The sequence below is a fragment of the Amblyraja radiata genome, chromosome 5 (genome assembly GCF_010909765.2).
Source record: "Amblyraja radiata isolate CabotCenter1 chromosome 5, sAmbRad1.1.pri, whole genome shotgun sequence".
In the NCBI taxonomy this organism is placed as follows: domain Eukaryota; kingdom Metazoa; phylum Chordata; class Chondrichthyes; order Rajiformes; family Rajidae; genus Amblyraja; species Amblyraja radiata.
The window spans coordinates 108,153,897-108,174,088 of NC_045960.1; the positions used below are offsets into that span (position 1 = coordinate 108,153,897).

Here is a 20,192-nt window from a genome sequence, read left to right on the forward strand (position 1 = left end):
CCCCACCTCTCCCCACCTCTCCCCCTCACCCCCCTCTCAGCACCCCCTCTCTCTCCTCCCCTCTCTCTGTGTCTCTGCCCCTTCTCTCTCTGCCCTCACTCTCTATCCCCAGCCCCGCCCCCCCCCCCCCCCCTCTAGATGTGACTGCAAGTCAGAGCTGTCCAGGGGCCATGGAGGTCGAGGGGAAAGTGGAGATCGCAGGGCAGGCGGCGGCAGCAAACATCGCGAAGATCCCGACCCTGAAGCAGATCCCAACACTGACCCTGAACCTTATCCCAATATCAACACTGACCATTAACCTCATCAAAATAACAACACCGCCCCTCAATCTCATCCCAGCCCTGAACCCTGTCACTGACCCTTGTCCGAACACTGACCCTAATCCTCATTCTCCATTGGGGTCCTGGATCACCAACTACCTGACTGGCCAACCACAATATGTCAGGCTACAGAACTGTGTCTCAGATATGGTGATGAGCAACACAGGGGCCCTACTGAGAATGGTTCTCTCTCCCTTCCCTCTACCATCTACACCTCGGACTTCAGATATTACTCGGACTCCTGCCACCTGCAGATGACTCTGCAATTGTGGGCTGCATCAGTGAGGGGAGGGAAGCTGAATACAGAGGTGTAGTCAACGACTTTGTTGAGTGGTGTGGGCTGAATAACCTGCAGCTCAACACCGACATGACTAAGGAGTTAATAATGGTGGACTTTAGGAGGAAAGAAACACCCCTGTCCCCTGTCTCCATCAATGGTGTGTATGTGCATTTTGCCAGGGAGTACAAATACCTTGGACTGACTTCCCTCTTCCGCACCCCCCCACCCCCAATTTTTGCACATCCCCATTCCTTTCCACTTGTCACTTTAATTTCATGTATTTTACGTTTATGACAGTATTATGACTGTTGGCAGATCAATTTCCCTGCCAGGATCAATAAGGTGCTGTCGTATCGTATTCCAACACAGACCATCAAACCGAACCTTGTCCCAACACCGACACTGAACCTTGTCCCAGCCCCAACTTTAATCCTAATCCTCATCCCAATTTAGAACGTGAACTTTGTCCCAACCAAGACACTGACCCTGAATCGTGTCTCGACAACGAGCCGCAACGGACCCGCAACCTGAAGATAGACACAAAATGCTGGAGTAACTCGGCGGGACAGGCAGCATATCTGGAGAGAAGGAATGGGTGATGTTTTAACCTGAACCATGTCCCAACACTGACCTTCAACCTAAAACTTGTCCCAACACCGACATTGACCCTGAATCTTGTCCCAACAGAACACTGACCTTAAACCTCATCCCAACACCGAACCTGAATCTGAACAATAGTTGGAGAATCGTGAGCAGTTTGTGCCCCGTATCTGAAGAAGGATGTGTTGGCATTGGAGAGGGTCCAGAGGAGGTTTACAAGAATGATCCCAGGAATGCATGGATTAACATATGATGAGAGTTTGAAGTGACTGGGCCTGTACTCGCTGGAGTTTAGAAGGATGAGGGGAGACCTCATTGAAACATTAAATAATGAAAGGCCTAGATAGAGTGAATGTGGAGAGGATGTTTCCACCAGTGGGACAGTCTATAACCAGAGGCCACAACTTCAGAATAAAAAGATGTACCTTTAGAAAGGCGATGAGGAAGAATTTATTTTGTCAGAGGGTGATGATCATCTTGGAATCTCGGCTTGGCTTTAAGGTGAGGGGAGCAAAGTTCAAGGGAGATTGATTGAATAAGGGGGGCCCATACTCACTGAAGCTCACAATAAAAAGCTACAACTTTATTGACACATAAGAACCAATAAGTGACCAATAGGCATGATGCTCAAATGTTTCCCCTAGCTGAAAAATCAGAACTTGGAATAAAAGGACACACCTTTAGAAAGGAGGAATTTCTTTTGTCAGAGGGTGGTAAATCTGTGGAATTCATGGCACAGGCGACTGTGAAGGCTGAATCATTGAGTGTTTTTAAGCGAAAATTGACAGGTTCTTGATTAGTAAGAGTGTTAAGGGCCTGTCCCACTTTCACGACCATAATTCACGACCTCTGCCGGGTTTTCCCTTGACTCATACTCGCAGCATGGTCGTCACGAGGTCGTAGGAGTTCGTAGGTAGGTCATGATGCTAGTCGTGGGTCCTCGTGGCATCTAGTAGGTCGGGGCGTTTTTCTAGCCTAATGAAAAATGTCCACGGGTAAAAAAGGTCGTGAATTAGGTCGTGAAAGTGGAACAGGCCCTTTAAAGGTTACGGGGAGAAAGCAGGAAAAATAGGGTTGTGAAGGAAAGATTGATCAGTCATGTTTGAATGGCAGAATAGACTCGATGGGCCGAATGGCTTAATTCTGCTGCTATGACATATGAACTTTATGTAATGGCAATTGTATGCGATGGTGATTTTTTTTACTTAGATAGTTGGAAATCTTTGAATTTTCTCCTTCATATCGTAGTGAAAGCATCGGCATTGAGTACATCAGATTATTAGCAATTAGATGTTTGGAGTGTAACAGATTTGAATGTAGGATTTGAATGTAACAAAATTAACAAACCACTGGATGTTCTCTGGTTAATGAGAAGTATGGTCCATTTCGCTTTCTTTATTCTTTTGAATGATACAGAATGTTCAGTTTTTTAAAATAAATGAATGCTTCTAAACTAAAGAACATTTTCCTTTTTATTAAAGAAATAAACTGTCCACATCAAAATTAGAGATGCTAACAATTTATTACAATCCATTGATACTCAAAATTTGCTGCTATTTGTAATGTATATAATGTAATTAGCATATGTTATGTCTTGTGCGAGGGGGCGCATGCGCTAGGGAGACTCATGGTGGCGTCCTGTAATAAAGTAGCAATGTTACAAAATTTTGAGATTTTAAAAATCAAGTCTGTAATTTATCCCATCAGATAAAGCATAAAAATAAGTTTAATTTGACACCTAATTCACTTTCATATCTCAAGTATTTAAAAAGTTATGGCCATTTTCATACTGGGAAATGAGCATCTTGTTCCCTATTGATTTTCTATGGACATAACAAAAAAGCTGTGATCGTGAACAGTCAAAAGCCCATAACTTTCTTAAAAATTAAGAGAACTGAATGAAATTTTCAGTTATCATAGATTGAAGCATTCTGAAACAAATATAAAATAATCTTACTTGGATGACCTGAAATTAAAGCATATAATTAGTTAGTTACCTAATTGTAGCTAATTTCAGACTTCAATTACTAGATCTAAACATCTATCCATTTCTTAATAAATGATTAACATTTTTAAATAGCCTAAATGTCCAAATAATATTCACAAATAATTCACAATAAAACATGATTTTTAAATCTCATTTACATTAATTTATAGGCCAAATGGAAGGAATTTAGTGTTTAATTGCTGTAAATAAATGCCCATTTAAATCAGCTTTCTAGTGGGATCCTGTGGAACGCGCTGGTTTAGAACGTTCACATTGCGGTAGATTTGTGCCTCAAATGCCGAGAAAAATACTGCGCGATATAATGGGCCCAAATTGAGCTACTCGCAATATTAAACTTTGTATAAAGGGATCTTTAGAAGCCCTTTTTAATGTAAAAATATACAACCTAACTTCTGCTATTTGCTTTATGAGACCCTGCGGTTGCTGACGGTCGCGGGTTTAAAGATTGATTTTTAAACTACTATAACTATTATTCAAGGCCTTTAAACCTAATAATAGCTTTTGCGACGGGGTCTTCCAGCGATTTTTCGTTAATAATTAACTAGGCTGAACATTTTCGATTGGAACAGCTTAGAGAAAATCGCGTTTTAAACCCGCCCCCTCTAAACGGCGCCAAAATCGCGCACAGCCTCAGCAGCAGATCTTCAACGACGCTTCAGGTAGGCTTTGCAACATACCTAAATAAAGTAGCTTGTTAGTTTACTCCTGTATCTGAGAGTTATTTTGAGTCAGTTCCAAGTACCCAAAATACACTACAATTGGCGACGAGGATGGGATAGAGTTTGTGAACTCACCCACAGGACTGTTTTGCAACACGTAGGATTGTTTAACAGTTTAAACTGTAGATACGGAGTTGCGTCGCAGTTGTTTGCGAGCTGGACAAGAGAGGCCTGCAGATCCCTCTATGCCGGGGACTGCAATTAAAACATCAGCTGTACAAGTTGGCGAGTTTTGTCAGGCTATCTCTATGTTGCGTCTACGTGGCAAGATGTCGTCCTTCGGATTGTTACTCATTTTAGACTGAGTTGTTTTCTTTTTGTCAAATTCCTCAAGCTGAATAGTCTTTGTATAAGTTTTAGGTGAATTGTTACACCAAAACACACAACAACAGCACGAAGAGGATAAAAGAACAGAAAAGGAAAGAAGAAGGACTGTCAGAAAAAAAAAGGTTGTGTTTGGAAACAAAGTGGAACGGCACCAAGCCAAAAGATTTGGCGCCAAATGGTTTTGAATTGGCGCCAAAGAAAAGAAAGGTCGGAACAGGAAGCAAGGAAAACAAGTGGGGCAGTAAGTAAGTGTCACCGAAGAAAGCAGCCGAAAGCTGGAAGCCTAACCAGCAGGACAGCGACGGTGTCAACTTACCTGGAACATTTTCCAGGGCTGTGCAGCCAAGGCAAAAGGGGCAGAAGAGGCCCAGCTGCTGCCACCGACTTCGGACGTTTTCCAGGACTGTGTAGCCCACAGCCAGGCCCAGGAGCCGCCAACGACGTCGAGTGAGGGCCTAGTACCGGGTAGGTCACGGACAGGTCCAGTGAAGCCACCGACGAAACGGAGTCAGCCCGGCTGGGAGAAGAGTCAACCCGGTCGAGGGAGAAAGCCGGCCGCGTGAGAAGCGGACCAGCAGCGAGAAAAAAAAAAGCCCTGCCACGCGTGAGAAGCGGAGCGGCAGAGTAAAAGAAAACTGGCCGCGAGAGAAGCGGACCGGTCGTGAAAGAAAGCCCGGTCGGGAGTAGAGTCAGCCCGACCGTGAGCAGAAAAGAGGGTCCGGCCGCGCAAGAGAAGCGGACTGGCCCAGGGGGAAAGCCCGGACGTGAGAGGAAGTCCAGCCCCGAGCAAAGAGTGGGTCCGCACGAGAGAAGCAGGACAGCACTCAAGCACTTCAGCCCGGTCGGGAGTAGAGTCAGCCCGGTCGTGAGGAGAAAGTGGAGAAAGCCCGGTCGCGAGAGAAAGCTGGCGAGGGAGACGCAGGGTCCGCGCGAGAGAAGCGGGACACAGCGCTTAGCCAGCCCCAGATGGCGGGGCACAGTCCTGATGCTTGGAACAGCGGGGACTAGCAGCAGTAACTAGCAGCGACACACCTTCCGTAGGGTGTCCACGGGAACCAGCGACAAGCCGAGCAGCGGGTCCAGTAGCGGTCATGAGGGCTGTGGAGACAGCGGGCAGGCAAATCAGCAGAGCAGCAGTAGTCGACTTGGCAGCGAGCCAGCGGCAGCAAAAGTAACGGTGAAGCCCGGAGGAGCCAGCAAAAGCAGCAAAAGTGGAGGTCTGGCGAGGCCAGCAGCAAAAGTACCGGTGGGGACAGCTCGAGAGGTCGAGAAGGCACTGGAGTCCATAGGCCGACAAGCTGGACCGGTCAAATTCTTCAAAGTAAAAGCAGGACTGTTGAATGTAATGCGTTGTTCACTATTCCTTCACAGTAAAAGTGGGACTGTTTGGATGTAATGCATTGGTCACTGTTATTAATAGTAAATCTGTGTGCATAGCAGGAATATGGTTAAAATGTTCTAAATGTCTATTAACATGAAATGTTGGTTAATAGTATAAATCTATTATTATAAGAATTAGTAATAGTCAGTGGGCTGGATCACTTCTTAGTGTGTAGAAGGATTAAGTCTAGTGCAGAATACACAGTGAGAGAAAAGAAGATAGTGCACCTGAATAGCAACAGGTAGCATGGCTTTTCAAATTTGAGGAAACGTGCCCCAGTTAGATTCTGGGTGTAATTTTGAGAAATGGACCAAAGTCTTGGAGGCTTGTTTAATTTCCAATGATATTGCTGCAGAGGAGAAGAAGAGGGCATGGTTCATATTAGGCTTAGGAAGAGAGGGTTATCAGACCTTACGCATGTTACTGCTGCCAGCAAAGCCCACAGATAAAATGTATGAGGAGTGTAAGGAGGCATTAATGGCTCATTTCTCGCCAAAACCTCCAAGGGTATCCAGAGGCAAGGAGCCTGAACTAAAGAGGGCAGAGAGTCTCTCAAAGGACCAAGGTCAAGTGCAAAAGGACAAAGGTCAAGTGCAAAAGGACAAAGGTCAAGTGCAAAAGGACAAAGGTCAAGTGCAAAAGGACAAAGGTCAAGTGCAAAGGACAAAGGTCAAGTGCAAAGGACAAAGGTCAAGTGCAAAGGGACACAAGTCAAGTGCAAAGGGACACAAGTCAAGTGCTAAGGGACACACGTCAAGTGCAAAATGACACAGGTCAAGTGCTAAGGGACAAAGGGCAAATGCAAAGTGGCAGAAGTCAAAGGCAAAGAGAAATTGCCATCCAAAGGGCAACCCTAGCTATTCAAGCTGCATTCAGGGGTATGAATGTACGGAGAGAGAATCCGGAACAAACAGAAGGCAGCAACGGTAATACAAGCAGCATTTAGAAGGCACAGAGTATACCGTCAATACAAGGCAATGAGATTGGCAGCTATAATAGTACAAACCCATTATAGGGCACACCTTCAAATGGAAAGTGATCGCAAAACTTACATGAAGGTACGCAGAAGCGTTGTACTGCTTCAGGCAGCCTACCGTGGAATGCTTGTTCGAAGGCAACTGCGGGGCATGCACAAATCTGTCAAGGTCATACAGACTTATTATCAGATGTATAAACAGCGTCAGTATTTTAAGAAACTACGCTGGTCTGCCATTGCTGTACAGCAACGATACAGAGCATTGCAGATAAGAGATGTCCAAGTGAGACAGTATAAGAGTTTGAGGGAAGCAGTGGTGTGTATTCAGGCCTTATACCGCGGGATCAAAGCCAGAGTATTGGTAGAGAAAACCAAGGCAGCACGCTGTATTAAGTCATTCATAAGAATGTGCATTACAAGAAAGCAAAAGGCGGCTGTAGTCACTCTGCAAGCTGCATACCGTGGTTACCGATTAAGGGTACGGTACAGAGCTATGCGACAAGCAGTCATTTCGATCCAGAGATGGTACAAAGCATGCAAAATAGGGCATTCCCAGTTTGTGCAATATCAGTCAATGAGGGATGCAGCTATTACCATTCAGACTGCCTACAAGAGTATGGTGGTTAAGCAAAAGAGAGCTACTGTAAAAGTGCAGTCAGTACTCCGTATGAGTTGGTATAGGAAAGACCTAAGGAGACAAATAGACACACAACAGAAAAGACTGAAACGATACAAAAGGCTTAAACGATATAGGAAAGACTTCCTCAAACCGATTTATACAGCAGTTGTAGTGCAGTATCACTACCGTGCTTATGTAGTAAGAGAAATATACAGAGCGCAAATCAAAGCCACTGCTGTATTGCAAGGACAGTATAGGTCCTACTTCTTGATGAATAACCAGAAAGGTGATTTAAGAAGACAAATAGACGAACAGCAGAAAAGGCTTAAACGTTACAAAGAACGGTTAAATAAATGTGTGACGATGAGCAAAAAGCTGTTAACAGAAACGTCTAAAGAAGAGAGGCTTGTCGGTCGAGACAAAAGTATGCAGGACCGATTGCGATTAGGACACTTCAGTATAGTCCAGCATGGAGCTTCCTTCACTGAGCAATGGACAAATGTTTATGCATTGCAGAATGTCATTATACAACAAGAGCAGATAAATACGTAGCGCCAGGAAATTGAGCGACAGAGAGCGACTGAAAAACGAAAACCTGCAGTCATGTGTCAGATCCCACCTACAAATAAGGAACAGAAACAGAGGAAATGTTAACTTTAGCAGAATTTCAAGAACAGGAAGAAATCTGCAAATGAGATTAGGATATTTAAAAAGGGAAGAGGCAGAGATACAGGTAGAGCTAGAGTGATTAGAAAGATGAGTGGAATGAACCATTATAGAAACATAGAAATTAGGTGCAGGAGTAGGCCATTCGGCCCTTCGAGCCTGCACCGCCATTCAATATGATCATGGCTGATCATCCAACTCAGTATCCCGTACCTGCCTTCTCTCCATACCCTCTGATCCCCTTAGCCACAAGGGTCACATCTAACTCCCTCTTAAATATAGCCAATGAACTGGCCTCGACTACCCTCTGTGGCAGGGAGTTCCAGAGATTCACCACTCTCTGTGTGAAAAAAGTTCTTCTCATCTCGGTTTTAAAGGATTTCCCCCTTATCCTTAAGCTGTGACCCCTTGTCCTGGACTTCCCCAACATCGGGAGCAATCTTCCTGCATCTAGCCTGTCCAACCCCTTAAGAATTTTGTAAGTTTCTATAAGATCCCCTCTCAATCTCCTAAATTCTAGAGAGTATAAACCAAGTCTATCCAGTCTTTCTTCATAAGACAGTCCTGACATCCCAGGAATCAGTCTGGTGAACCTTCTCTGCACTCCCTCTATGGCAATAATGTCCTTCCTCAGATTTGGAGACCAAAACTGTACGCAATACTCCAGGTGTGGTCTCACCAAGACCCTGTACAACTGCAGTAGAACCTCCCTGCTCCTATACTCAAATCCTTTTGCTATGAAAGCTAACATACCATTCGCTTTCTTCACTGCCTGCTGCACCTGCATGCCCACTTTCAATGACTGGTGTACCATGACACCCAGGTCTCGCTGCATCTCCCCTTTTCCTAGTCGGCCACCATTTAGATAATAGTCTGCTTTCCTGTTTTTGCCACCAAAATGGATAACCTCACATTTATCCACATTATACTGCATCTGCCAAACATTTGCCCACTCACCCAGCCTATCCAAGTCACCTTGCAGTCTCCTAGCATCCTCCTCACAGCTAACACTGCCCCCCAGCTTAGTGTCATCCGCAAACTTGGAGATATTGCCTTCAATTCCCTCATCCAGATCATTAATATATATTGTAAATAGCTGGGGTCCCAGCACTGAGCCTTGCGGTACCCCACTAGTCACTGCCTGCCATTGTGAAAAGGACCCGTTTACTCCTACTCTTTGCTTCTGTTTGCCAGCCAGTTCTCTATCCACATCAATACTGAACCCCCAATGCCGTGTGCTTTAAGTTTGTAAACTAATCTCTTATGTGGGACCTTGTCGAAAGCCTTCTGGAAGTCCAGATACACCACTTCCACTGGTTCTCCCCTATCCACGCTACTAGTTACATCCTCGAAAAATTCTATAAGATTCGTCAGACATGATTTACCTTTTGTAAATCCATGCTGACTTTGTCCAATGATTTCACCACTTTCCAAATGTGCTGCTATCCCATCTTTAATAACTGACTCTAGCAGTTTCCCCACTACCGAGGTTAGACTAACTGGTCTGTAATTCCCCGTTTTCTCTCTCCCTCCCTTCTTAAAAAGTGGGGTTACGTTTGCTACCCGCCAATCCTCAGGAACTACTCCAGAATCTAAAGAGTTTTGAAAGATTATTACTAATGCATCCACTATTTCTGGAGCTACTTCCTTAAGTACTCTGGGATGCAGCCTATCTGGCCCTGGACATTTATCGGCCTTTAATCCATTAAATTTACCCAGCACCACTTCCCGGCTAACCTGGATTTCACTCAATTCCTCCAACTCCTTTGACCCGCGGTCCCCTGCTATTTCCGGCAGATTATTTATGTCTTCCTTAGTGAAGACGGAACCAAAGTAGTTATTCAATTGGTCCGCCATATCCTTGTTCCCCATGATCAACTCACCTGTTTCTGACTGCAAGGGACCTACATTTGTTTTAACTAATCTCTTTCTTTTCACATATCTATAAAAACTTTTGCAGTCAGTTTTTATGTTCCCTGCCAGTTTTCTTTCATAATCTATTTTTCCTTTCCTAATTAAGCCCTTTGTCCTCCTCTGCTGGTCTCTGAATTTCTCCCAGTCCTCCGGTATGCTGCTTTTTCTGGCTAATTTGTACGCATCATCCTTCGCTTTGATACTATCCCTGATTTCCCTTGTTATCCACGGATGAACTACCTTCCCTGATTTATTCTTTTGCCAAACTGGGATGAACAATTTTTCTAGTTCATCCATGCAGTCTTTAAATGTCTTCCATTGCATATCCACCGTCAACCCTTTTAGAATTAATTGCCAGTCAATCTTGGCCAATTCACGTCTCATACCCTCAAAGTTACCTTTCTTTAAGTTCAGAACCATTGTTTCTGAATTAACAATGTCACTCTCCATCCTAATGAAGAACTCAACCATATTATGGTCACTCTTGCCCAAGGGGGCACGTACAACAAGACTGCTAACTAACCCTTCCTCATTACTCAATACCCAGTCTAAAATAGCCTGCTCTCTCGTTGGTTCCTCTACATGTTGATTTAGATAACTATCCCGCATACATTCCAAAAAATCCTCTTCCTCAGCACCCCTGCCAATTTGATTCACCCAATCTATATATAGATTGAAGTCACCCATTATAACGGTTTTGCCTTTGTCGCACGCATTTCTAATTTCCTGTTTGATACCATCTCCAACTTCACTACTACTGTTAGGTGGCCTGTACACAACACCCACCAGCGTTTTCTGCCCCTTAGTGTTTCGCAGCTCTACCCATACCGATTCCACATCCTGCAAACTAATGTCCTTCCTTTCCATTGCGTTAATCTCCTCTCTAATCAGCAACGCTACCCCACCTCCTTTTCCTTTCTCTCTATCCCTCTATTATAAGTGCTAAGTTTTAGTACGATTGTTACAGTTATGAGGATGTGGTGTAAGATGACTGTAATAATATAGTTGTGCAACAGTATGTTAATCAATTATATTTAACGTACTAGAAATGGTGTTATTTGCCTCCAAGCTAAAGGGGGAGCAGTGTAATGTATATAATGTAAATGGTATAACCTGCCTCCAATTAAAGGGGGAGCAGTGTAATGTATATAATGTAATTAGCATATGTTATGTCTTGTGCGAGGGGACGCATGCGCTAGTGGAGACTCATGGTGGCGTCCTGCAATAAAGAAGCTTGCTAGTTTACTCCTGTATCTGAGAGTTCTTTTGAGTCAGTTCCAAGTACCCAAAATACACTACACTATTGAAATAAACTGCTTTCAATAAACAATTTGGAGCTCGAAGTCGTGACTCATAACATCGGAAAACCTGAGCTGATGATCATAAATTTTGTTCACAAGTGATAGAAGCAGAGAATTAGGCCATTCGGCCCATCAATTCTACTTCGCCATTCAATCATGGCTGATCTATCTCTCTTAACCCCATTCTCCTGCCTTCTCCCCGTAACCCCTGACACCCTTACTAATCAATGTTGTAGGGATCACTGGTTTCAAGCATTTATCCCATTGCTAACTAGTTTAGATTCATAACAAGACTGCTGACGTGTAGATGTTTAAGGCAAGATAAATTGCACAGAATGCTGGGGGATGGGACAAAAAAGCTTGTTGGGAATTGCAGCAAACTTTCATTCGATAGAAGAAAATGTTTTGAATAGTAATCCTACCCATGTTACTAAGTAAAGTTTATGCAGACTAATAACACGGTGGCAAAGTGGCGCCGTTAGGATGTCACAGTGGCGCAGTATGGTGGCACAGTGATGCAGCTGGTAGAGAAGCTGCCATGCGGCGACAGTGAACCAGAAGATAGACGCAAAAAGCTAGTCAGACAGCATATCTGGAGAGAAGGTATAGGTGGCGTTTCAGGTCGAGACCCTTCTTCGGACTGAGAGTCAGGGGAAAGTGGAGCGAGAGAACCAGTTTCAACCTCAGGTGCTATCTGTGGGTCAGAACTTATATCAAGGGGCAATAGACAAGGTTGTTCATTATCTCCGCTGTTATTTGCTTTGGTAATTGAACCCCTTGCTGAAAAAATAAGAACACACCTGGATATTTACGGTTATAATACAAAATATTCAAATAACAAAATATCCCTATATGCTGATGATGTACTACTGTACATCACAAAACCTCAAATTAGTATACCGAATATATTAAATTTAATTGAGGACTTTGGATCCTTTTCAGGATATAGAATAAATTGGAACAAAAGTGAAATTATGTCGATAAAACCAAAAGACTCAACACACCTCAGGAAATTCCCCTTTAAAATAGCTACAGAAAAATTCAAATATTTGGGAATTGAAATTACTAGAAATTACCAGGATATGTTTAAAGCCAATTATAATCCCTTACTTAAGAAATTAAATAATTTGATTAAATTCTGGAAAACACTTCCGATGTCCTTAATAGGCAGAATAAACGCTATAAAAATGATTTTCTTACCACAAATTCTATACCTATTTCAATCAATACCTATATATCTCCCAAAAAAGTTTTTCAAAAAATTGGACTCAGACATTACAAATTTCATATGGGATTATAAACCCCATAGAATACAAAGAACACACCTTAATAAACGAAAAGAGTGGGGGGGTCTAGCGCTCCCTAACTTTATGTATTATAATTGGGCAGTAAATATTAAAAATATGATTCACCTGCTGGACAATTCTGCCCAGCAGGCGGACTGGATTGTAATGGAAAAAGGGGACTGCTCCCTGAGTAATATAGGAGCGATTATCCTCTCACCAATAAATCTGAATAATAAAATTATAATAAAAACCCAATTATACATAGCACAATTAGAACATGGAAACAAATAAAACAGAATCTAAAATTAAGAAACCTATCTCTCTCAATACCAATAGTCAATAACCCATCGTTTAAACCATCAATCATAGACAAATCATTTATACAATGGGAAAGAATGGGAATTAAAACGCTCGAAGATCTGTATGAAGTGGGAAAATTACTATCATTTCAACAACTACAGCTGAAATATAATTTGAAAAATAACCAATATTTTAAATATCTTCAAATTTGTGATTATTTGAAAAAATACACAAAAGACTATCATAATATGCCTTCCGACTTACTGGATGAAGCAATGAAGACAAAGGCGGAATCAGCGAATCTAATATCGTACTTATATAATATCATTTTAAACATAGAAATACCCACAACAGATGGAATTAGAAGAGACTGGGAACAAGAATTAGCTATAAAAATTTCAAAAGAGAGCTGGGATAATCATTTATTACAGGTGCATAAATGCTCGATCAATGTACGACATACGCTTATCCAATTCAAAACATTACATAGACTATATTATTCAAAAACTAAATTAAATAAAATCTTTCCTAATGTTTCACCAATCTGTGATAAATGTCTGTGTCAAGAAGCTACCATAGCGCACTCTTTTGTTTTTTGTACAAAAATCCAAAAATTCTGGCATGGAATATTTGATATTTTTTCAAAATTAATTAAAATAAAACTGGTACCAAAACCAGAATGGATCATTTTGGGATATCGGAAGGTATCCCTGAATTAAACGTGTATCAGAAGAATTTACTCAATTACGGGCTAATAATGGGAAAAAAGCTCATACTTAAATTCTGGAAAAATGCGCCCACACCAACAATAAAAATGTGGACATCAAATATGTTTGAAACATTACATCTGGAAGAGATGAGATTCCTCTTAGCAGGTAAAGCAAACCAATTCCAAAAGACGTGGTCTACGTTTATGGACCTATTATAAGCATGAGGTGCAATAGTAATTTAAAAATAAATAAATAAATAAAGGTATCAGGACCTGGCAATGGGAGGTAAAACAACAAAAACAGACTTGGTTGGTAGTCTTTCTGCGGAGTTTAATGTTATAATAGAGCGATTGTCCTTACTTTCTTTTTCTTTCTTTTCTAGGGTCTACTTTCTTACTTCACTTCCTTCTCTAACTTCTTTTCTAAGGGGCTTTCTTTTCCCAACACTCTCTTGCACTTCACGATTCTTGCGCACCTTCTTTACTTTCCTTACTTCTATCTTTTTCTTAAAGCTTAAAAAAAAAAAAAAATGAAGCGGTACAAAAAATGTATTAAGATGTATGTGTTGTGTGTTATTGTAATTCACCGTACTTCTAATAAAAAAAATTTAAAAAAAGAACTTATTTTAAGGAAAAAGATTAATTTTAGCAATGGGCGACATGGTTGCGCAGCGGGTAGAACCGTTGCCTACATCACCAGAGACCCAGGTTTGATCCTGACCTTGGGTGCTTTGCGTAGAGTTTGCACTTTCTCCTTGTGACCGTGTGGGTTTCTTGTGGGTACTCCAGTTCCCTACCATGTCCCAAAGTCGTGCGGGTTTGTCAGTTAATTGACCTCTGTCGAAAAATGAAGATCCTAATGTGTAGTCGGTAATAAAATGGGATAATATAGAACTAGTGTGAATGGGCGATCAATGGTCGGCGTGCATTCAGTGGGATCATGGTCCTGTTTCCACACTGCTTCTAAGCAAAACTAAACATATACTCTTATTCAAATTTTAGGTGTCCCAGGCATTAAGGCAAGGCCGAATTAGTCCGACAGAGCTATGTCAAAGATGTCTGTCATTAATCAAGAAAACAAAAGTTTTGAACGCCTATATTACTGTCTCTGAGGATCAAGCCATGAAACAGGCCGCAGATGCAGAGAAAAGACTGCAAAAAGGTGATTTCCAGCTTTACCTGTTGCTAAAATGTTTAACAATTTAAATGAATGAATTAATTTTAAATATGCTACATTTTAATCTTTCTAAATGTACTATTTGTAACAAGCCTCGCTTCCGTTTGACCTGATTTAATTTTATTTTCATCTTTGTTTTCTGTCAGTGTACCTGTTAGGATAAATGGTTTATTAGTTTTGCTTAACATACCGAGTTAGATATTTGTCCCTCTTTTTCTGATCGGGTTGTTTAGTAGCGATTGAGTTTTTGATCATCAGCACAGTAGCGCAGCTGATAGACACTACCAGAAAACCAGGATCGATCCTGGCCTATGAAGTTTCCACATTCTCCCTGTGACTGCATGGGTTTCCTTCAGATGCTTGGGGTTTCTTCCCACATCCCAAAGACATGTTGATTTGTAGGTTAATTGGCCTCTGTAAATTCTCCTAATGTGGAGGCGGTGATTGTGAAATTGGAATAACATAGAACTCGTGTGAACAGGTGATATATGGTCGGGGCGGGCTGAAGGGCCTGTTTTCATGCTGTATCTTTCAATCAATCAATTAATTTTACATGCACTTACAATTACAAATTAAGTTACAGGGATCAATCACGGGACTGTCATGTGAGGAAAGATTGAAAAGACTAGGCTTGCATTCACTGGAGGTTAGAAGGATGAGGGGGTATCTTATAGAAACATATAAAATTATAAAAGGACTGGACAAGCTAGATGCTGGAAAAATGTTCCCAATGTTGAACGAGTTCAGAATCAGGGGCCACAGTCTTAGAATAAACGTTTTCACCCAGAGAGTTGTGAATTTATGGAATTCCCTACCACAGAGGGCAGTGGAGGCCAAGTCACTGGATGGATTTTAGAGAGAGTTAGATAGAGCTCTAGGGGCTAGTGGAGTCAAGGGATATGGGGAGAAGGCAGGCACGGGTTATTGATAGGGGACGATCAGCCATGATCACAATGAATGGCGGTGCTGGCTCGAAGGGCCGAATTGCCTCCTCCTGCACCTATTTTCTATGTTTCTAAGTACACAAATGTTAGGGTGAACATTTTTCATTTGTGTCACAACTTTTATATAAAGAAAAAGATCACTCCAATTAATTACTTTTTCCAAGTCGACGCAGTGGTGCAGCGGTAGGGTTGCTGGCTTACAGTGCCAGAGACCCGGGTTGGATCCTAATTATGGGTGCTGTCTGTACGGAGTTAGTACGTTCTCCCTGTGATCGCGTGGGTTTATGGGAGGAAACCGGGTGCTCTGGTTTCCTCCCAAACTACAAAGACATACAGGTTTGTAGGTTAATTGGCTTCTGTAAATTATAAATTGTCCCAAGCATGTAGGATAGTACTAGAGTACAGGGTGATTGCCGGTTGGCGTGGGCCGAAGAGCCTGTTTCCACGCTGTTTTGTTGTAGTGTTGGTTCTGAAAGAACTTTTGCTCAGAATAGAAGGAAAAACTGCAACTTAATTATCTGGTTATATAAGGATCTTTTACATCCTTCTGAACCAGCAGATAGAGTCTCATCAAAGCCTGGAACCTATGCCAATATAGCACTCATAGTGCTGTACTTCAAACATCAGTCTTGTTTGATTCAGAGATACGGCATGGAAACAGGCCCTTCAGCTCACTGAGTCCATGCCGACCATTGATCACCTGTTCACACTTGTTAGAAACATAGAAAATAGGTGCAGGAGTAGGCCATTCGGCCCTTCGAGCCTATGATCGGCCTGATCATCCAAAATCAGTACCCTGTACCTGCTTTTTCCCCCATATCCCTTGATTCTGTTAGCCCAAAGTCTAAATCTAACTCTCGTGAAAACATCCAGTGAATTGACCCTCCACTGCCTTCTGTAGCAGAAAATTCCACAGATTCACAACTCTCTGGCTGAAAAAGTTTTTCCTCATCTCAGTCCTAAATGGCCCACCCCTTATTCTTAAACTGTGACCCCTGGACACCCCCAACATCGGGAACATTTTTCCTGCATGTACCCTGTCCAATCCCTTAAGAATTTTAAATGTTTCTATAAGATCCTCTCTCATCCTTCTAAATTCCAGTGAATACAAGCCCAGTCGACCCATTCTTTCATGATATGTCAGTCCCGCCATCCCGGGAATTAACCTGGTGAACTCCCTCAATAGCAAGAATGTCTTTCCTCAAATTAGGAGACCAAAACTGAACACAATACTCCAGGTGTGGCCTCACCAGGGCCCTGTCCAACTGCAGTAGGACCTCCTTGCTCCTATACTCACATCCTCTCGCTATGAGGGCCAACATGCCATTTGCTTTTTTCACTGCCTGCTGTACCTGCATGCTTACTTTCAGTGACGAAGTACAAGGATACCCAGGTCTCGTTGCATCGCTCCTTTTCCCAATCTGACACCATTCAGATAATAGTTTACACCCCATCGGTATGAACATTGACTTCTCTAACTTTGGTTAGCCCTTGCTTTCTCTCCATCCCCTCCCCTTCCCAGTTCTCCCACTAGTCTTACTGCCTCCAACTACATTCTATCTTTGTCACGCCCCCTCCCCTGACATCAAGTCTGAAGAAGGGTCTTGACCCAAAACGTCACCCATTCCTTCTCTCCAGAGATGCTGCCTGACCCGCTGAGTTACTCCAGCATTTTGTGTCTACCAGTCAGATAAGAATCTGCCTTCTTGTTCGTGCCACCAAAGTGGATAACCTCACATTTATTCACATTATACTGCATCTGCCTACTCACCCAACCTGTCCAAGTCACCCTGCAGCTTCATAGCATCCTCCTCGTAGCTCACACTGCCACCCAGCTTTGTGTCATCCGCAAACTTGGAGATGTTACATTTAATTCCCTTGTCTAAATCGTTAAAATATATTGTAAATAACTGGGGTCCCAGCACTGATCCTTGCGGCACCCAACTAGTCACTGCCTGCCATTCTGAAAAGGACCCATTAATTCCTACTCTTTGTTTCCTGTCCGCCAACCAGTTCTCTATCCATGTCAACATCCTACCCCCAATACCACGTGCTCTAATTATGCACACTAATCTCTTATGTGGGACCTTGTCAAAGGCTTTTTGAAAGTCCAGAAACAGTACACTGGCTCTCACTTATCCATTCTACTTGTTACCTCCTCAAAAAACTCCAAAATATTAGTCAAGCATGATTCCCCATCATAAATCCATGCTGACTTTGTCGATCCTGTCACTGCTTTCCAAATGTGCTGTTATTTCATCTTTAATAATCGACTCAAGCATCTTCCCCACTACCGACGTAAGGCTAACTGGTCTATAATTCCCTGCTTTCTCTCTCCCTCCTTTCTTAAAAAGTGGGGTTACATAAAGCTACGCTCCAGTCCACAGGAACTGATCCAGTCTATAGGTCATTGGAAAATGATCACCAATGGAACCACGATTTCTAGGGCCACCTCCTTGAGTACTCTGGGATGCAGACCCTCAGGCCCTGGGGATTTATGTGCATTTAGTTCCAACAGTTTACCTAATACCATCTTCTGACTAATGTGGATTCCCTTCAGTTCCTCCCTCCCACTAGATCCTCAGTCACCTCCTATGTTATCCCACTTTATCATCCACCCCCTACACACTAGGGGCAATTAACTCACATTCCCACATGTCTTTGGGATGGGAGGGAACCAGAGCACCCGGAAAAAACAACACGCAAGGTCAGGATTAACCCCGGGTCTCTAGCGCTCTGAGGCAGCAGAGAGGGATAAAGTAGATGTGCGAGGCAAGTTTTTTTTTATACAGAGAATGGTGGGTGCCTGGAATGTGCTGTCCAGGGTTGTGGTGGAGGCAGATACTAGTCAAGTCAAGTCTTTTATTTCTATAGCACATTTTAAAACAACTCTCTTGACCAAAGTGCTTTACATTAGTGCAAGTACTAACTTGCTACAAACAGTGGTACATAGATCAACAATACACACATAAATACATACAGCGCTGCCTCAGAGGACCTCAAGAAAGGCTTGAGAGTAGAAATAATTTTTAAGACTGAAAAGAGTTGATGGAAGGGGCAGTTCTGATGGGAACAGGGATGCTGTTCCATAGTCTAGGTGCTGCAACAGCAAAAGCGCGGTCGCCCCAGAGCTTATGCCTAGACTGCGGGATGGTCAGTAACCCCCAAGTCGGCCAATCTGAGGGACCTGGAAGCGGTATGGTGGGAAAGCAGATTTTTGATGTAGGTGGGAGCAAGCCCATTAAAGGCTTTGTAAACAAAAAGGAGCTTGAAATTGATTCGGAACCGCACTGGGAGCCAGTGGAGAGAGACCAGAATCGGGGTGATGCGGTCCCTTTTTCGGGTGCCCGTCAGGCGTTTTGGACCAATTGCAGGCGGGACAGGGATGATTGGTTAAAGACGTTTGATAGACATATGGATATGCAGGGAAGGGAGGGAAACGGATTATGTGCAGCCAGGTAAGAGTTTGTCTTGATATCATGTTCGGCACAGACATTGTGGGCCGAAGGGCCTGTTCCTGTGCTGTAGTTTTTTGTTCCAATTTAATGTTTCATAATCCTTAATTCTAACAGATAATCTGTATGTGATCGTATTAACATTATTTTTTAATACCTAGGAAGTCCTTTGGGTGCATTGGATGGAGTTCCATTTGCTGTTAAAGATAACTTCAGCACTGCTGGTATTGAGACCACGTGTGCATCAAAAATGTTAAAAGGTAAAGGCATCTTGGAAATCATAGTCATAGAGTCATACAGCGTGGAAACAGGCCCTTTGGCCCAACTTGCCAATGCCGACCACGATGCCCCATTTACACTAGTTCCACCTGCCTGCGTTTGACCCATATCCCTATAAACCTTACCCATCCATGTACTTGACCAAATGGTGCCTGCCTCAACTCCCTCCTCTGGCTGCTCGTTCCACATACCCATTAAACAGTGTGGAAAAGGTTGCCCCTCAAATTCCTATTACATTTTTGCCCTCTCACCTTAAAACGATGTCCTCTGGTTCTTGACTCCCCCACTCAGGGTAAAACATTCTGTGCATTCAACTTATCTATTCCCTCCATGATCGTATTCACCTTTATATGATCGCCCCTCGTCCTCCTGCGCTCCAAAGAATATAGTTCTCGTCTACTCAACCTCTCCCTGCAGCTTAGCCTCTCAAGACCTGACATCATCCTCACCTTGTGCTTGTTTGCAACAAACCAATTGAAATAATAATGATGGAAAATATGGCATAATTTAACCTTAGTACTTAGTATTTATGTGCGGAAATAGGCCCTTCGGCCCATCAAGTCCATGCTGATCATCATTCAGACTAGTTGTATGTTATCCCACTTTCACAGCACACTCGCAACAATTTACAGCAACCAATTAACCTATAAACAAACCGCCCAGAGAAAGCCCACACACAAGGTCACTAGGAGAACGTACATACACCACACAGGCAGCAGCCGAGGTCAGGATCGAACGCAGGTCTCTAGTGCTATGAGGCAACTGCGCCACTGTGCCGCCCTAACCTATTTTAATATTTATGTAATGCCTTCAATGACTTATGTATTCTGTGTGGTGAATATTCTGTCAAACATCTACTCTTGAGCATGCCTCAACAATTTTACATTTGATTTATCAATGTTCTACTGAGTAATGTCTGCTCTCAAGAAAT

At 42.8% G+C, this 20,192-nt stretch overlaps 1 protein-coding gene across 1 annotated transcript in view; it reads left to right on the forward strand.

Annotated features, from left to right (window-relative positions):
* The first annotated feature begins 170 nt into the window (after window positions 1-170).
* qrsl1 (glutaminyl-tRNA amidotransferase subunit QRSL1) overlaps window positions 171-20,192 on the forward strand; it is a 63,137-nt gene continuing 43,115 nt past the window's right edge. The window contains exons 1-3 of the mRNA XM_033022092.1: window positions 171-350; window positions 14,409-14,568; window positions 19,144-19,242. Coding sequence (XP_032877983.1) covers window positions 171-350; window positions 14,409-14,568; window positions 19,144-19,242 — 439 coding nt within the window. The remainder of the gene's footprint in view (window positions 351-14,408; window positions 14,569-19,143; window positions 19,243-20,192) is intronic.